The 15922-nt window shown below is 56.9% G+C and overlaps 1 protein-coding gene across 1 annotated transcript in view; it reads left to right on the top strand.

Annotated features, from left to right (window-relative positions):
* The window catches only part of HCN4 (hyperpolarization activated cyclic nucleotide gated potassium channel 4), a 49557-nt gene extending 36916 nt beyond the window's left edge, over nucleotides 1-12641 (top strand). Inside the window, exons 3-8 of the mRNA XM_025390417.1 lie at nucleotides 297-458; nucleotides 2824-3042; nucleotides 7081-7227; nucleotides 7330-7570; nucleotides 8273-8437; nucleotides 8576-12641. Coding sequence (XP_025246202.1) covers nucleotides 297-458; nucleotides 2824-3042; nucleotides 7081-7227; nucleotides 7330-7570; nucleotides 8273-8437; nucleotides 8576-10044 — 2403 coding nt within the window. The 3' untranslated portion in view covers nucleotides 10045-12641. The remainder of the gene's footprint in view (nucleotides 1-296; nucleotides 459-2823; nucleotides 3043-7080; nucleotides 7228-7329; nucleotides 7571-8272; nucleotides 8438-8575) is intronic.
* Nucleotides 12642-15922: the final 3281 nt, after the last annotated feature.

Genomic DNA, 15922 nt, shown 5'->3' with positions numbered 1-15922 from the left:
GGCTCCAGGTGTCCTTCCACATGTCCCGATGTCTAGACCTTTCAGGAGGAGCCCCCATCTGTACAGATGCCAGGAGATGTCCCTCTGGGACCCTGCAGCCTGCAGTCTTCCTCTTCCGAGGCCTGGACCGATGCCTTCCCACCCCACCCCCAGCCTGGACTTGGACCGAGCGGGCGCCCTGCAGAGTCCATGCAGAGCAGTGCCCACCACCTGCTCCAGGGCAGAGAAAGGGGCCGGGCCGCTGGTCCTCCTGGCTGCTCACCTATCCCAGGCAATTTCTCCTCCTCTGCTGGCAGATCTTCCACATGACCTACGACCTGGCCAGTGCCGTGGTGCGCATCGTGAACCTCATCGGCATGATGCTCCTGCTCTGCCACTGGGATGGCTGCCTGCAGTTCCTGGTACCCATGCTGCAGGACTTTCCTGATGACTGCTGGGTGTCCATCAACAACATGGTGGTGAGTGCACCCAGCCCGGTTTTCTCTCTAAGCCATAGGCGGGCTCTCCAGAGGTAGGGAGGCGAGATGTGGACTTCCAGCGTGTAGGACCCTGAGTACTGCCCAGAGCTGAGGGGCATGTAGCTCTACCCAGTACAGGCCCAATGGCTTGCTTCCAGTCCAGGAATCCATTCACAGCTCTGGGTTGGGAGCTGGTACCTCCACCTTCTCACAGCCTCCATTGCAACTGCAAGCCTCAGTATTTCATCTTAGTTTTACCAGGGACACTAAGACCTGGGCGGCCTCGGGTTGTATCAGGTGTGGCAATGCTGGGCTGGCAGCTCCTGGCCTCCTGTCTGTGCCCCTTAGAAGCCAAGTCCTTAAAAGCTGAGCCTGAGGCTGGGTGCAGTGGCTCATACCAGTAATCCCAGTGCTTTAGGAAGCCGAGGCAGGAGGGTCACTTCAGCCCAGGAATTGTAAACCAGCCCGAGCAACATAGGGAGACCCCTGACTACAAAAAATAAATAAAATTTATTTTTAAAAGATTAGCCGGGTGTGGTGGCAAGCACATGTGTCCCGGCTATACAGGAGGATCCCTTGAGCTCACTTGCACTTCAGCCTGGGTAACAGAGCAAGATCTTGTCTCAAAATGAATAAATTAATAAAAAAAAAAAAACAAAAAGCCGAGCCCAAGAAAACAGACGCCTTTGAGGGTACTATTTGTAGCTCATGCACACTCCCAGATCATGCGTGGTCACTTTCTACTCCAACAGCAGAGCTGGGCTGCCCCCACCCCCAACATATCCTGGTCCGAGGTGGGGTCCCGATGGGGAGGACAGTCAGGATGGAGGCTGACACCACCCTATCCCTCCAACCTTTCGAGTGGGTCAGTGTGGGTGGGAGAAGTTGAACTTGGGGCCTTGGAAGCCATAGGGCAGAGTCTTCAGTCCCCTTGTGGATAAGGTGGGCTCCAGGCAGGACAGAAGACACCCTGGATCTATGAGCCCTTCTGGTCTCTGGTAAACCCCTTCCTCTCCCAGGCTCCCTCCCAGTCAGTTTGGTTTGGTCTGAAGGCAAATTCCCAGGGCCCCAGGGGAGGAAAAATCGGCTTTGAAAGAGGTGAAAGAGACCCTGAGGCATCTTTCAGCATCAAACAGGCCTTTACAAAACAGCCTTTTGATGAGCTAAGTGTAAATGAATCGGCCATATGGATTGAATTCCCTGTTCCCAGAGGCTCAGCAGTAAAGGCCGGAAACCCTGACTGGAGGCCACTGGGGGCCTGCCCGTGTTCCCCAAGGCTGGGAACCCAGGCCCCTTCCACTCCTGGGGATCAGCCCTGCTGGTCCCCACTCCAGTCTAGACTGAGCCACCAGACCCAAGGAGCCAGCTCAGCTCTGTTCGGGGCGGTCTGGCTGATCTTGAATATGGCTCGAGGCTCACGGCTCCCACGCCTTCTCATGGGGGTTGCGCCTCCGGCAGGTGCTCTGCGGGCCTGGGTAGGTTTCTACACTGTGGCTCATGCCTCTGCCCTGTGAGCAGAAAGACACCAGGGAGGTGGCCGATGCTGGCATTCATGTGGTTCAGCTGGCCCTCATCTGGGGCAGTGTCCTCTCTCTGTGAGGGTGGCAGGCCCACACATGCACTAAATTCAAGAGATGGCCCTTCCGATCCCAATGTTCCCACGCTGAGCCTTCCTTGAGACACCGACTGGCTTTGTAGACAAAAATAGCCAAGAGCTTCCCTCCTCCTGTCCCCACGCCTTGTGTGTTCCGGAGAATCTGCCTTGGGGGTAGTGGGAGGAGAACTGGTGGCCGCAGCCCTGGCAGAGGCGGGCAGGGTTCATGCAGGAGGCCAGTTAGCTCACAGCTTTAACTTTTGCTCACCCAAAATGAGGGCAGTGTTTTTCGGCTCAGTCTGCCAGAGCTTGTACCCCCAGGGGAAGCATATCTGGTTTTATAATTGAGGTCAGTGGGGAAACGGGCTTCACTTGGCAGCTGTTTAGGGGGTAGGGGGTGGAGCTGTTTTAGCAAGGGAAGGACAGCAGGGTGGCTCAGCCCGGGGCCTTTGCCACCCAGCCAGGAGGCTCCAAGCTGCCCCATGGGGGCTGGGCCATGCTGGCTCCCGTACCTTTACTGGTGCTTCCAGGTCTGATCCCTGCCTCCATTGCAAGAGGAAGGCGCAAGAGGGGGACTCGCTGGCAGCACAGGCTGCCTCTGTGGGCCTCCTGCCCCTCACCCAAGGCTTTCGGCCAACAGCAAGGTTGGGGAGCCCTGGGCCCAGCCACTGAGAAAGTTAGGTTGAGGTGAGGAGGTGGCAGGGACTTTTCTTGCTAGTGAGAAGGGCCTTCCCTCTCATCCATTGCCCCCACCCATCCGTCTGTCCACAGAACAACTCCTGGGGGAAGCAGTACTCCTACGCGCTCTTCAAGGCCATGAGCCACATGCTGTGCATCGGCTACGGACGGCAGGCGCCCGTGGGCATGTCCGACGTCTGGCTCACCATGCTCAGCATGATCGTGGGCGCCACCTGCTACGCCATGTTCATTGGCCACGCCACTGCCCTCATCCAGTCCCTGGACTCCTCCCGGCGCCAGTACCAGGAAAAGGTAGGTCCACCCAGGGAGGACCTGCACGTTGGTCCCTCCCAAGAGGGAGCACAGGCCACCAGCCAGTGGGGCCCCAGCAGGAACCGCCCTGTTCCCACCCCCTGGGATCGGGACTCCCAGTGTGAGGGAAGAGCAGGAGGAGGGGGACACCTCTGAGATGTGAAGAGTTTCAGCTCCCTGGCCTGGCACCTCCACATGTCTTTTTATCTGTGCCCACCTTCCCCATCTCCGGTGTCACTGGGGCCTGTGGCTCCTGGCTGAGGCCTTGTGCCCTCCGTGCTGCTCCGGTAGGCATTTGACAGTCACCACGCCCTTCCTGGCCACTCAGTCGTTCTGCAGGACCACACTCTCGCGGTGTTCCTCCTGCCCCTCTGGCCACTCCCCCGTCCCTCTTTGCTGGCTTCTCTTCCCAGTCACTGCCACTGGAGTCCCCAGCGGCTCAGGCCTCGCCCCTGACCCTCCCTGTGTCTGGGGCCCCGGTGCTGCGGTTTCACCACCCAGGCCTGCAGGCTCTGCGCCCATCCTCGCGCAGTGGGGCCTGTACAGCATCAGCAGCCCCAGCTCATCTCTCAGCTCCAGGTGGTTTATTTCATTCCTCTCTGGACACGTCACGCCCCTCTTGTCTGTAATGAGAAGTCCGCCCTGTCCTCTCTACTCCACCCTCTGCTCTTCCCAGACCCCAGGCCAGAGACTAGGAGCCATCCCTGACCTCTCTCTGTCATCAGTGCCTACCTCAAAGCCACAGCTCCTTCTCTGCATCCAGCCACCCTCCCCCATCACCAGCTTCATCTCTCCCTGGGGTCTCAACAGCAGCCCCCTCACCATGGAGAATGAGTCCTGTGGCTTGGAGTCAGGCCCCCTGGGTCCTGCCCCAGCTTCTCTGCTGCCGAGCTCTGTTGGAGTGTGGGCCTGCGCCTCCGCGGTGTGGGGCCTCGTTTCCTCATCTGCAGGGCGGGGGTGGTACTGGGCATCAGCCCGTGGGGGTTGCAAGTAAGCTCCCCTGTGTTTATCAGCTAGGGAAGTTCTGCCCTGGCTGCTTCCGCTGCACGCCTCACACAGCGGTTGGAGCGGCATCTAAAACGCATCAGCCCGATCCTCTCCTTAAAACTCTTCAGGGACTTCACGTTGCTCTGAAGACATATATTCACTCCTAAGCATGTTTTCCCAGCCCGGCATTTGAGGGGCAAAACCAGGTCTCTGCCCTCGTGCTCAGCTCCTGCCCTGGGCCCTGCACCCTTTATTTCAGCCTGGCCAGATGTCTCTCCCCATGCCCGCTCCTGCCGTGGGGCCCAGACACAGGCTTTCACCCTCAACTATCCTCCCCGCTCTCCACCTGACACCCTCTCCGCATCCAACCTCACCTCTTGGAGAAGCCTTCTGTGACCCGGCCAGCTCCTCACCCGTCATGTGACCCCATGGCACCCTCTCCTCCTTCACCACACTCGGCACTCCGGTGATGATGTTATTAACTATAGGCAGCCATCTGTTTAACGTCCACCTTCCCTCTCCAGGCCACAGCTCCATGAGGGGAGGACCCAGTATGTCGTTCTCCATTTTATGCCCCATGCCTGGCATATAGTAGGGTCAGCATTTGTGGATTCATTGCCTACCTGCCTGCCCCAGGCACTGTCCTTTGGTGGGATGACTGACAGGCGGTGTGGAGGTCCAGGTCCCATGATGCCAAGAAGAGAGCTCAGGAGAGCCTGCAGAGCCGGGAGGGAAGGAGAGCTCACCCTGAGGAGGCAGAGGAAGGAGAAGGTGGAAGAGAATTCTAGGCCAGGCATCAGAATGAGCACGAGCATAGGTGTGGTGGCAGAGAAATTAGCCTGGCTAGAACGCAGGGCCCTGGGTTAGAAGGGAGCAGACGGGAAGGGAGGTAAAAAAGGCATCGAGCTAAAAAGATCAGGGCTTAGCCCAGGCCCAGGTGAGGGATCGTTCTGGAGCCAGCACCAGGGCCCAGCCTGTGACTGGGGTGGGGCTCAGCATGTGAGTGGGGTCAGGGCTCAGTGTGTGACCAAGGCTAGGGTTTAGTCTGGGGTCAGGATCAGGGATTAGTATAGAAAAAGCATTTGGGGCCAGGTGTGGTGGCTCACACCTATAATCACAGCACTTTGGGAGGCCAAGGCAGGCAGATCACCTGAGGTCAAGAGTCCATGACCAGCCTGGCCAACATGGTGAAACTTCATCTCTACTAAAAGTAAAAAAAAAAAAATAGCTAGGCGTGGCAGTACACACCTGTAGTCCCAGCTATTTAGGGAGGCTGAGGCAGGAGAATCACTTGAACCCAGGAGGCAGAGGTTGCAGTGAGCCAAGATTGCGCCACTGCACTCCAGCCTGGGTGACAGAGGGAGACTCCGTCGCAAAAAAAAAAAAAAAAAGAAAAGAAAAAGATAAAGCATCTGGGAGGCTGGGCATGATGGCTCATGCCTGTAATCCCAGCATTTTGAGAGGCTGAGGCAAGCTGATTTCTTGAGCCCAGGAGTTCAAGACCAGCCTGGGCAACATGGCAAAACCCTGTCTATACTAAAAATACAAAAATTAGCCAGGCTTGGTGGCGCGTGCCTATAGTGCCAGCTACTTAGGAGGCTGAGGTGAGAGAATCACTTGAGCCCAGGAGGTTGAGGCTGCAGTGAGCTGTGTTCACATCACTGCACTCCAGTCTAGGTGACACAGCAAGACCCTGTCTTAACAACAAAAAAACAATAAATAAATAAATAAATAAATAAATAAATAAATAAATAAAAATAAAAGAAAATGCATTAGAGTTTATTTTAGGGCCAGAGTCAAGGTGTCTGTGGCTTTTGATTTGAGACTTTTATTAAAATGGTTTTCCTTTGGCTCATATCTAAGTCTGCCTGATAAATTTCTCTTAGATGTCTTCCCTCCCCTCCATCCCCATGTCTGTCTCTCACCTGGACCACTTCAGCCTTTTAACTCCTGCCCCATGTCTAGACCCTCCCTCCCCACCCCTACCTGTTCTCTGGGGATCAGGGTAGGGATTCTCTAAAACACAGCTCCAAGTCTTCCAGCTGCCTCCGCCCCTATAACCAGCCGGGAAGTCACTGTCCCCTGGGACTTTGCATCACTTGGAGCAATCAGAGGCCAGGGTGGCTGGACAAAGTTTAGGAAATGTCATTTCTCAGCCCTCATTTGCCTGTGGGTATTTCTGTGCAGCAGTTCTGTGTCCCCACCTCTTGGGAGCACGCATAGATGCAAACAGGCTGCCCCATTTCTGATTGCTGCTGGGGTTATAGGGGCTTCCTCTGCTTCCCATCCGGGAGGAGTCTGTGTTGTTGCCTAATCAATACCTCCCATCCCTCGTTCTGCTCTTGAGAGTCCCACTGTCCACCCACAATCTACGATGGTGGGAGCAACGTCCACTGCTCTCAGCAAGGGTGGGCAGGATCATTTCTTATTTGAGCCCCAGGGTCTGAGGCTCACAAATCTTTTGTACCCGAGCCTCTATTTGCAGGTTGCCTCAAATTAGTCTACCCTGCTTTTCCCTTGCCTGGAGTTGCTCTCAATGAAATGACCCGGGGTCTCAGCTGAGGCCGCGTTTGGATTCATAGTATAGAGCAGCCAGGCATCCTTGCTTCTGCCTCTGAGCGTTCTGAGCCATTGCAGCCTCGCCTCCTGACTGTGCCAGTTGTCACTGCTGGGAGGAAACAGCTTCTTTCCCCACAGTCGGTGAGGCTTCCCTGTCCCCAGTGTAAACATTCCAAGGAAACGTGATGGACCTCCCTGGCGATACAGTTGGTGTCCTGTCACTGGGCTTTGGACATTCCCTGCTGCCCCCACCCACCTCCTTAGTATTAAACACAGGACCAGATGCTGGTGGGGCCTCCTCCTCCATGCCAAGCAGCTAGGAGCCCGGGCAGTTGTTGGGAGCACAGTGAGGTCATTTCAACACTGTAGAGCTCAGATCTCAAGGAACCAAGTTTAGCCAAGAATTCCCCCAGAGTGGGTGCCCGGATGTGGTGCCTGCTGAGGCGGTGGGGCTGGCTGCACGGAGATGACGCCCCCTTCTCCCGGCCTCAGTATAAGCAGGTGGAGCAGTACATGTCCTTCCACAAGCTCCCGCCCGACACCCGGCAGCGCATCCACGACTACTACGAGCACCGCTACCAGGGCAAGATGTTCGATGAGGAGAGCATCCTGGGCGAGCTGAGCGAGCCCCTGCGGGAGGTGAGCTGTGCAGCGGCCCGGCGGGGAGGGGAGCCAGGCCTTCCTGGCAGCCAGCTCCCCTCACCTCCTCCTTCCTGTGTCCCAATCCACCCTGTCCGGCAGGAGATCATCAACTTTAACTGCCGGAAGCTGGTGGCCTCCATGCCACTGTTTGCCAACGCGGACCCCAACTTCGTGACGTCCATGCTGACCAAGCTGCGTTTCGAGGTCTTCCAGCCCGGGGACTACATCATCCGGGAAGGCACCATCGGCAAGAAGATGTACTTCATCCAGCACGGCGTGGTCAGCGTGCTCACCAAGGGCAACAAGGAGACCAAGCTGGCTGATGGCTCCTACTTTGGAGGTGAGGCAGCCCCGGGCCCTGGGGGACAGGACAGCTGCTCCCAGGGGATGGGCTGGGGAGACACTAAGGGGACACAGGCAGTGAGCACCCTTCGTAGCCACAGCCTGGAGGGAAGTGTTTGTGAGCCCGGGTTAGGGGTGTCTTAGTCAGTCTGGGCCTCTTGTAACAAAAGTGCCACAGACTGGGTGGCTTGTAAACCACAGGAATGTATGTCTCATGGTTCTGGAGGCTGACCATCTGAGCTGAGGGGGCCAGCATGGTTGGGGCTAGTGAGGGCTCTCTTCTGGGCTGCACTGCTGACTTCACGCCGTGTCCTCACGTGGCAGAAGGAGGATGAGCTAGCTCCCTGGCCGCCTCCTAAAAGGGCACTAATTCCATCCACGAGGGCTCCAGCCTCATGATCTAATTAGCTCCCTAGGCCCCACCTCCAAATACCATCATGCTGGAATTAGGGGTTCAACATATAAATTTGGTGGGAGGACATTCAGTCCAGAGCAGAGGGTATGTCGCAAAGATGGGAAAGACTGTCCAGCCCCCATTTGGTGGGGAAGAGGCATCCAGTGTGGCCACAGTCTGGGGACAGGGCCTTGTGAGCCTACCAAGGTTTCTGTGCCAGGTAGTCAGGGCCAAGGTCAGGGTGGGCAGTCCCCGTGGCTTGGGCAGGCTGTGCATGCCTCACCCTGAGTCCTGATGTTCTGGCAGAGATCTGCCTGCTGACACGGGGCCGGCGCACAGCTAGCGTGAGGGCCGACACCTACTGCCGCCTCTACTCGCTGAGCGTGGACAACTTCAATGAGGTGCTGGAGGAGTACCCCATGATGCGAAGGGCCTTTGAGACTGTGGCGCTGGACCGCCTGGACCGCATCGGTGAGGGGGATGGGCCACAGGCGGGGCAGGCGGGGGGCGAGGGGCAGGAGGGCAGGGCTTCTCTATGCCTAAGCTGGGTCTGCACCTGATCTCCTTCCCCGCTCTGCCCTGAGTGCTTGCTCTTGTTCCGTGGCCCAGGCAAGAAGAACTCCATCCTCCTCCACAAAGTCCAGCACGACCTCAACTCGGGCGTCTTCAACTACCAGGAGAACGAGATCATCCAGCAGATTGTGCAGCATGACCGGGAGATGGCGCACTGCGCACACCGCGTCCAGGCCGCCGCCTCTGCCACCCCGACCCCCACGCCTGTCATCTGGACCCCGCTGATCCAGGCACCACTGCAGGCTGCTGCGGCCACCACTTCTGTGGCCATAGCCCTCACCCACCACCCTCGCCTGCCTGCTGCCATCTTCCGCCCTCCCCCAGGATCTGGGCTGGGCAACCTCGGCGCCGGGCAGACGCCAAGGCACCTGAAACGGCTGCAGTCCCTGATCCCTTCTGCGCTGGGCTCCGCCTCGCCCGCCAGCAGCCCATCCCAGGTAGACACGCCGTCTTCATCCTCCTTCCACATCCAACAGCTGGCTGGATTCTCTGCCCCCGCCGGACTGAGCCCACTCCTGCCCTCATCCAGCTCCTCCCCACCCCCCGGGGCCTGCGGCTCCCCCTCGGCTCCCATACCATCAGCTGGCACAGCCGCCACCACCACAGCCGGGTTTGGCCACTTCCACAAGGCACTGGGCGGCTCCCTGTCCTCCTCCGACTCTCCCCTGCTCACCCCGCTGCAGCCAGGCGCCCGCTCCCCGCAGGCTGCCCAGCCACCTCCGGCACCACCCGGGGCCCGGGGAAGCCTGGGACTCCCAGAGCACTTCTTGCCACCCCCACCCTCATCCAGATCCCCATCATCTAGCCCTGGGCAGCTGGGCCAGCCTCCCGGGGAGTTGTCCCTAGGTCTGGCTGCTGGCCCACCGAGCACGCCAGAGACACCCCCACGGCAGCCTGAGCCGCCATCCCTTGTGGCAGGGGCCTCTGGGGGGGCTTCCCCTGTAGGCTTTACTCCCCGAGGAGGTCTCAGCCCCCCTGGCCACAGCCCAGGCCCCCCAAGAACCTTCCCAAGTGCCCCACCCCGGGCCTCTGGCTCCCACGGATCCTTGCTTCTGCCACCTGCATCCAGCCCCCCACCACCCCAGGTCCCCCAGCGCCGGGGCACGCCCCCCCTCACCCCTGGCCGCCTCACCCAGGACCTCAAGCTCATCTCTGCATCTCAGCCAGCCCTGCCTCAGGACGGGGCACAGACTCTCCGCAGAGCCTCCCCGCACTCCTCAGGGGAGTCCATGGCTGCCTTCCCGCTCTTCCCCAGGGCTGGGGGTGGCAGCGGGGGCAGTGGGAGCAGCGGGGGCCTTGGTCCCCCTGGGAGGCCCTATGGTGCCATCCCCGGCCAGCACGTCACTCTGCCTCGGAAGACATCCTCAGGTTCTTTGCCACCCCCTCTGTCTTTGTTTGGGGCAAGAGCCACCTCTTCTGGGGGGCCCCCTCTGACTGCTGGACCCCAGAGGGAACCTGGGGCCAGGCCTGAGCCAGTGCGCTCCAAACTGCCGTCCAATCTATGAGCTGGGCCCTTCCCTCTTCTTTCTTCTTTTCTCTCCGTTCCTTCTTCCTTCAGGTTTAACTGTGATTAGGAGATATACCAATAACAGTAATAATTATTTAAAAAACCACACACACCAGAAAATCAAAAGACAGCAGAAAATAACCAGGTATCTTAGAGCTATAGATTTTTGGTCACTTGCTTTTATAGACTATTTTAATACTCAGCACTAGAGGGAGGGAGGGGGAGGGAGGAGGGAGCAGGCAGGTCCCAAATGCAAAAGCCAGAGAAAGGCAGATGGGGTCTCGGGGCTGGGCAGGGGTCGAGGTGGCCAGTGTTGGGGGTTCTTAGAGCAGATGTGTCATTGTGTTCATTTAGAGAAACAGCTGCCATCAGCCCCTTAGCTGTAAGTTGGAGCTCCACTCTGCCCCCAGGAAGGGGCTGCCCCGGGGCGTGCCCTGGGGGGCCTCAGATGCCTGCGACCTTGGGAGAAAAGGGCCAGGGCCCTGAGGGCCTAGCATTTTTTTCTACTGTAAACGTAGCAAGATCTGTATATGAATATATGTATATGTATGTAAGATGTGTATATGTATAGCTATGTAGCGCTCTGTAGAGCCATGTAGATAGCCACTCGTGCGCACACGTGTGCGGTCTAGTTTATTCCCATGTTGCCAGGATGCCCAGGTCACCTTACACCCAGCAACCCACCTTGGCCCGCAGGCTGTGCACTGCATGGTCTAGGGATGTTCTCTCTCCAGTCCTCAGGGAAGAGGACCCCAGGACTTTGCAGCAGGCCCCCTCTCTCGTCTCAGATCCAGTCCCAGCCTGACCTCTCACCACACGGAAGTGGAAGACTCTCCTTTCCTAGGGCCTCAGGCACACCCCGCCACCTCTGGGGCCATCAGTTTGCCCATCTGTACAGCGGGAGGTGAGGGGAACTTCTGTGTATTGAGTCTGCTCTGTGGCAAGCACTGGTTTCGCACTTTACACACGTTCACTCCTTCAGTTTCACAAAGACCATGGGGTGGCCACTTTCATTCTCCCCATTTAGCAGATGAAGAAACAGTTCTGGGTAATTTCTCCACCATCATGTAACTCGGAATGGCAGAGTGGGGACTGATTTGAGGTTCAAATTCACGCCTGCTTGAGGCCCAAGTCTGTGTTCCTTCCATCAGAAAACTGTTGAGGGGGGCTGAGGTAGATGGTCCCCAAGCGTGGTGCAGAAGGAAGACACCAGATTTTGGCAGCAGTCAGGCCTGGGTTTGAATCCCAGCCCTGCCACTTCTTAGCTGTATGATCTTGGGCAAGTTATCTGACTTTTCTGTCACCTCATTTGTAAAATGGGAATCATTATGGTACCGCCTCACAAGGACCTATGAGGACCAGATGAGAAAAATCTATATGTGAAATGCCCAGCCCAGCGCCTGGCACATACCATGGTAGGTGCTCAATAAATCACATTTCTTCTGCCCCTCATATGCCCAGCCTATTGCTCCAGCAAACTATGTGAGAGCCCAGGGAGCTTTGGCTGAGGGCTCCAAGACTTAAAATCTCAGGACTCAGGAGGTGGCTGGGCCTCCCTAAGGGCCCAAGGAAGGTGTGTGGCCAGAGGTGGGTGGGAGCCAGGCCTTGAGATATGGGAAGACTTCAACAGGGAGAGAGGGAGGGAATGGTGGGTGGGATGGAGTATATAGCGGGGAGATTCCTGAGGTGGATGTGGAGTGGTGGATTAGGGCTTTGGGAGGGAATCCGCAGGCTGAGGGGTCAGAGGGACGGCCTTGGGTGATAGGCTAAGGGCTTGACTGGGCTTGGTCCTGGCAACTAGGAGCCATAAGCAAGTTCCAGATTGCAGGAACGAGAAAGCAGCTCAGATGCCTTTGGAGGCACCATCCTCCCTCCTCCCAGATGGGATCCTGCCAGAGGCAAAGTCAGGGGTCTGCCCCTGCCTATAGGGCCAGAGCAGGTATAGCTGCAATCCCCAAATAATGAGATGGGCTGGCCCCACATTATCCATCCAGAACATTCCATGCTTCAAGCCAGAATGTTGGCAAGATCAGGTTTTGCCTTGAGCTATCCTGGGATGTGGGAAAACCCGATTTCTCCATAGATGGGCTGCAGGGAGTGGGAGGCAGTATTCCAGGAGAGAAGTGGGTGAAGGTTCCTGGGATCTTAGGTAAAGACTAGATGCCGCCTGGTACTGGTCTGTACTGTGCTGGCTCAGGAGTTCTGAGAACTGGAAAGACTTAGCCTCAACTTGAGTTCTGCACACACCCCTTCCCCTTAAGGAAGGCAGCTCTGAGAGGCAGCAGGACTTGATCCAAACCCACAGTCTTGTCCTGGAGGCAGCAGGGGTGAAGGTGGAGGGTCCAGGGCCGTGAGGAGGCTGCTTGCCATCAGAGCCTGGCCTGACCACCCTCTTCTCTACTTACACACACATGTATTTTATAACAGCCCTGACCCAACCTGGCCACTCTGCAGAGACTGGGACAGCCAGGTGCAGGCAGGGGGCCCTCCCACACCCAGTCACCTACAAGGAATTTTCAAATCTTCCACTTTTAAAACAGAAACCGGTAAATGCGCCGTATTGTATATTTTATTTAAATAAAAAAAATTCCAGCAGATGCTGCCTTCTTCTAGGGGCCAGGGATGGGGGTGGGGGTGAGGTCATTGGGGAATCCTGGAGTCCTGGGAACTGGGGTGTGGAAGGCAGGGGACATGGCCCAGAGGGCACATGTGGGCCCTTGTGTATGTGCAAACCTATCCCTGCAAGAGCATGGAGCTGTGTTCCGTGCATAGAGGTGTGCACGGGGGATGTGCAAGGCCTGGCTATGGACACAGGTGTGCACGCGATTATGGACTGGTGAGAATCATTAAGGAGGAGGGTGAGAGTGAGTGGGCATGTGTCCTTTGCTAGTGGAGGGGAGAAACGCAGGAGTTGGGGAGGTGTGAGACCCTTGCCACTCCCTACTGCCAGGGCTGGCTGAGGAGGAGGAGGGTGGTGAATGTGCACCTGGGCTCCATCCAGTTAGATGCTGAAGAGGGGGATGCCAGCTTAGTGTGATCAGGTAAGCTCTCAGAAGTGGGAGGATGGCTGGAGACAGAAGGTGACTGGGCAAGGGGGAGGGCATCAGAGGGGTGACCGAGGGGTGGGGGGCACAGCGCTGGGCTTCTCTGTGGGTTGGTGGGGGCTTGAGGGCAGAAGCAGCATCTGGGGCCTCTGGAAGGAGGCAGGGCACGGACTCCCCACTGCTGTGCCTGCTCGAGGGGCTAGGCCTGGTCCCCGGGTGGCCCCTTTCCCCACCCCTGTCTCTAGAGGGTTCCTCCAGGCCTTGGGACTTCGCGGGGTCAGGCAGAGGCCCCCTCCCGGGCCGGCGACGTGCGACTGGAAAACCAAGTCCCCGCGGCTCCCGCCGGCATAGGGAGTGCCGTGTCTCCCGCCCCAGGAGGGGAAAGTCCTCGGAAAAGGGCAGGAAACCCGGCAGCCGTTCCCCATCACCGCTTGCCAGGGGATGCTGTTTCCATGGCAACTGGCCGGGGAGTCCCGTTGCTAAGGAGGCGGCTCAGCGGGCCCCGGCGTCCCCATGACAACTGCCCCGTGCGGCCAGGCGGCGGTGCTTCCTTGGGGACCCCGGGGGCGGCAGAGGCAGGGCGCGGCCCTGGGCTGCGATCACCTCCCTGGAGTCTGAATGGCTCAGGCCTGGCCTCTGGGGCTGTGGGGAAGCAGTGGGGACAGGTCCCGCTGAGAGGAAGCCTGCGCGGGTGGGGCATTCGCTGCGGGGCCCTCAGTCACTATCTCCTCTGTTCCCTGATGCGGGAAGGACACCTAGTAAGTACCTCCTGGGCGCTAGGCCCTGGGTCTTTCCTCTGCTGTCATCCGCCCAGCCACCCCAGAGGTCAGAATTTCCCTCAGTTACAGTGAGCTAAAGGGAAAGGGGCTCAGAGAGGTAGGAATTCGCCAGCCCTGTCAGCTAGAAGGAAGGAGCAGGGCTGCACACCCAGGTGCCGGGGACTCAATCTGTCTCTTCCCACTAGAGCCCTGGTACAGGCAACAAAGGGTGCGCTGACTGTAGAGAATTTTTAAAAAGACGGTAAAAGTGACTAAATGTCAGTTTGCTTCCTCTGATCACCATGTACCAGCAATTCAGACAGTGTCAGTGAGAGAATGCTCCCCGCACAGGGGCAGACGGCTCCTCCACCCCCACCGCGAGCACCCGATGCGTCAGCCCCAAGGGACACCTGCTGTGCTCTTGCTGCTGGCGCTGTGGGAAGGCCTGAAGGCACCTTTTCTCCCTAGTGGGACTAAACCAGACTGGGGTTTTAAAGAGACAATTGAAGACAGGGCGCGGTGGCTCACGCTTGTCATCCCAGCACTTTGGGAGGCCGAGGCGGGCAGATCACGAGGTTAGGAGATCGAGACCATCCTGGCTAACACGTCTCTACTAAAAATACAAAAAAATTAGCCGGGCGTGGTGGTGGGCGCCTGGAGTCCCAGCTACTCGAGAGGCTGAGGCGGGAGAATGGCGTAAACCCGGGAGGCGGAGCTTGCAGTGAGTCGAGATCGCACCATTGCACTCCAAAAAAAAAAAAAGACAATTGAAAGAGATGCATAAGAGCGCTGCCTGGACTCCATGTCTCTTCCCAGCCGCTACTCCTCACTCTTCCCACCGGAGAGCTGTGTCCCCTCCCTGTCCTCATTTCCTCCTCCACCACATCCCTCTGACAATTTCTGATGAATTCACCTGCTCACATTGTGAAATCCAGGGCCTCCTTCCCAGCCCGTGTCCTGCTCTCCTCTTAGCAGGGTGTGACCTCCTCCACCAGGCGCTCCTCAGTGCATGGTGCCCCATCCTCTGCTCACTGCTTCACTTTTCTCAAGCTCAGCCTCAGCTTGAAGGGCTCTTCTTTCTCCCAAAACGTTGGTGCTCCCTGGGCCTCTGGCCTTGGCCCCCGTCTACTCACTCCAGATTCACTTCCTGGGATTAACCTCACCCAGGCCTGAGGCTTCCCCAGCCTGGAGGCAAAAGCTTCCCAGAGTTCCCCTACACCAGTTCAGGCCCCCGCATGCCCTGAGCCTCAGCCTGGGCTGCCGCTCCAGGGTCCCTCATTCTCTTCCGACCGACCACAGCCATTTTATTCTGTCTTGGGTTTGCAGCTTCCAGTGCACTACAAAGCATGCCTTCTCCTCCATCTGCCCCCCTTATTGATTTTCCTGCTTTAATTTTCTTTCTCTTGAGGATGGAATATTTCATACATACTGAAGAGATATATTATGTAAATCAGATATAAAAAATAATATCAACAGCCATGTCTCAATCACTCAGTTTAAGGAATGGAACATAAGGAATGGAGCATAAGGAATACTTTGAAGGCATCTGTGCTGTTGCCCAAGTGTGTCCCTCTCCCTCCCTCCAAGGAAAACCTCTCACCTGAATTTTGTCATTACTTTTCATGATACTCTTTCTATAGAAATAAATAAGAATGTATTCAGTTGCACACCAAGGTGGGGAGTGGAGATTGGAAGTAGCTGACTTTGTGGCAAGAATTTTTATCAATAATATTGTCCAGAATTGATGATGTATGGTGACAATAAAAATCAGATTTTGGTCAGTTTTGTTATTACTTTCTTTACAAGCAATGGGCCTTTTTATTACCTGCATTAGGGGTGGGCCATACTCACCATCTTCATACACCACTGAATATATTTGTAATTTGAAGACTTTGCGTAAATGGTATACTGCATGCATCTTTTTAATAATTTGGGTTTTCTTCATTCAGTACTGTAATTTTGAGATCCCGCTGAAGAATGGATAATTCATTTTCATTGCTGTATAGCATTCCAGTATATGAATAGCCCACCATTTACATACGTGTTCTTCTGAAGACAGACATTTCAGTCAGTT

The sequence above is a fragment of the Theropithecus gelada genome, chromosome 7a (assembly GCF_003255815.1).
Source record: "Theropithecus gelada isolate Dixy chromosome 7a, Tgel_1.0, whole genome shotgun sequence".
Lineage (NCBI taxonomy): Eukaryota > Metazoa > Chordata > Mammalia > Primates > Cercopithecidae > Theropithecus > Theropithecus gelada.
The sequence above is the reverse complement of the archived record's forward strand: the minus strand, read 5'-3'. Positions and strand labels throughout refer to the sequence as shown.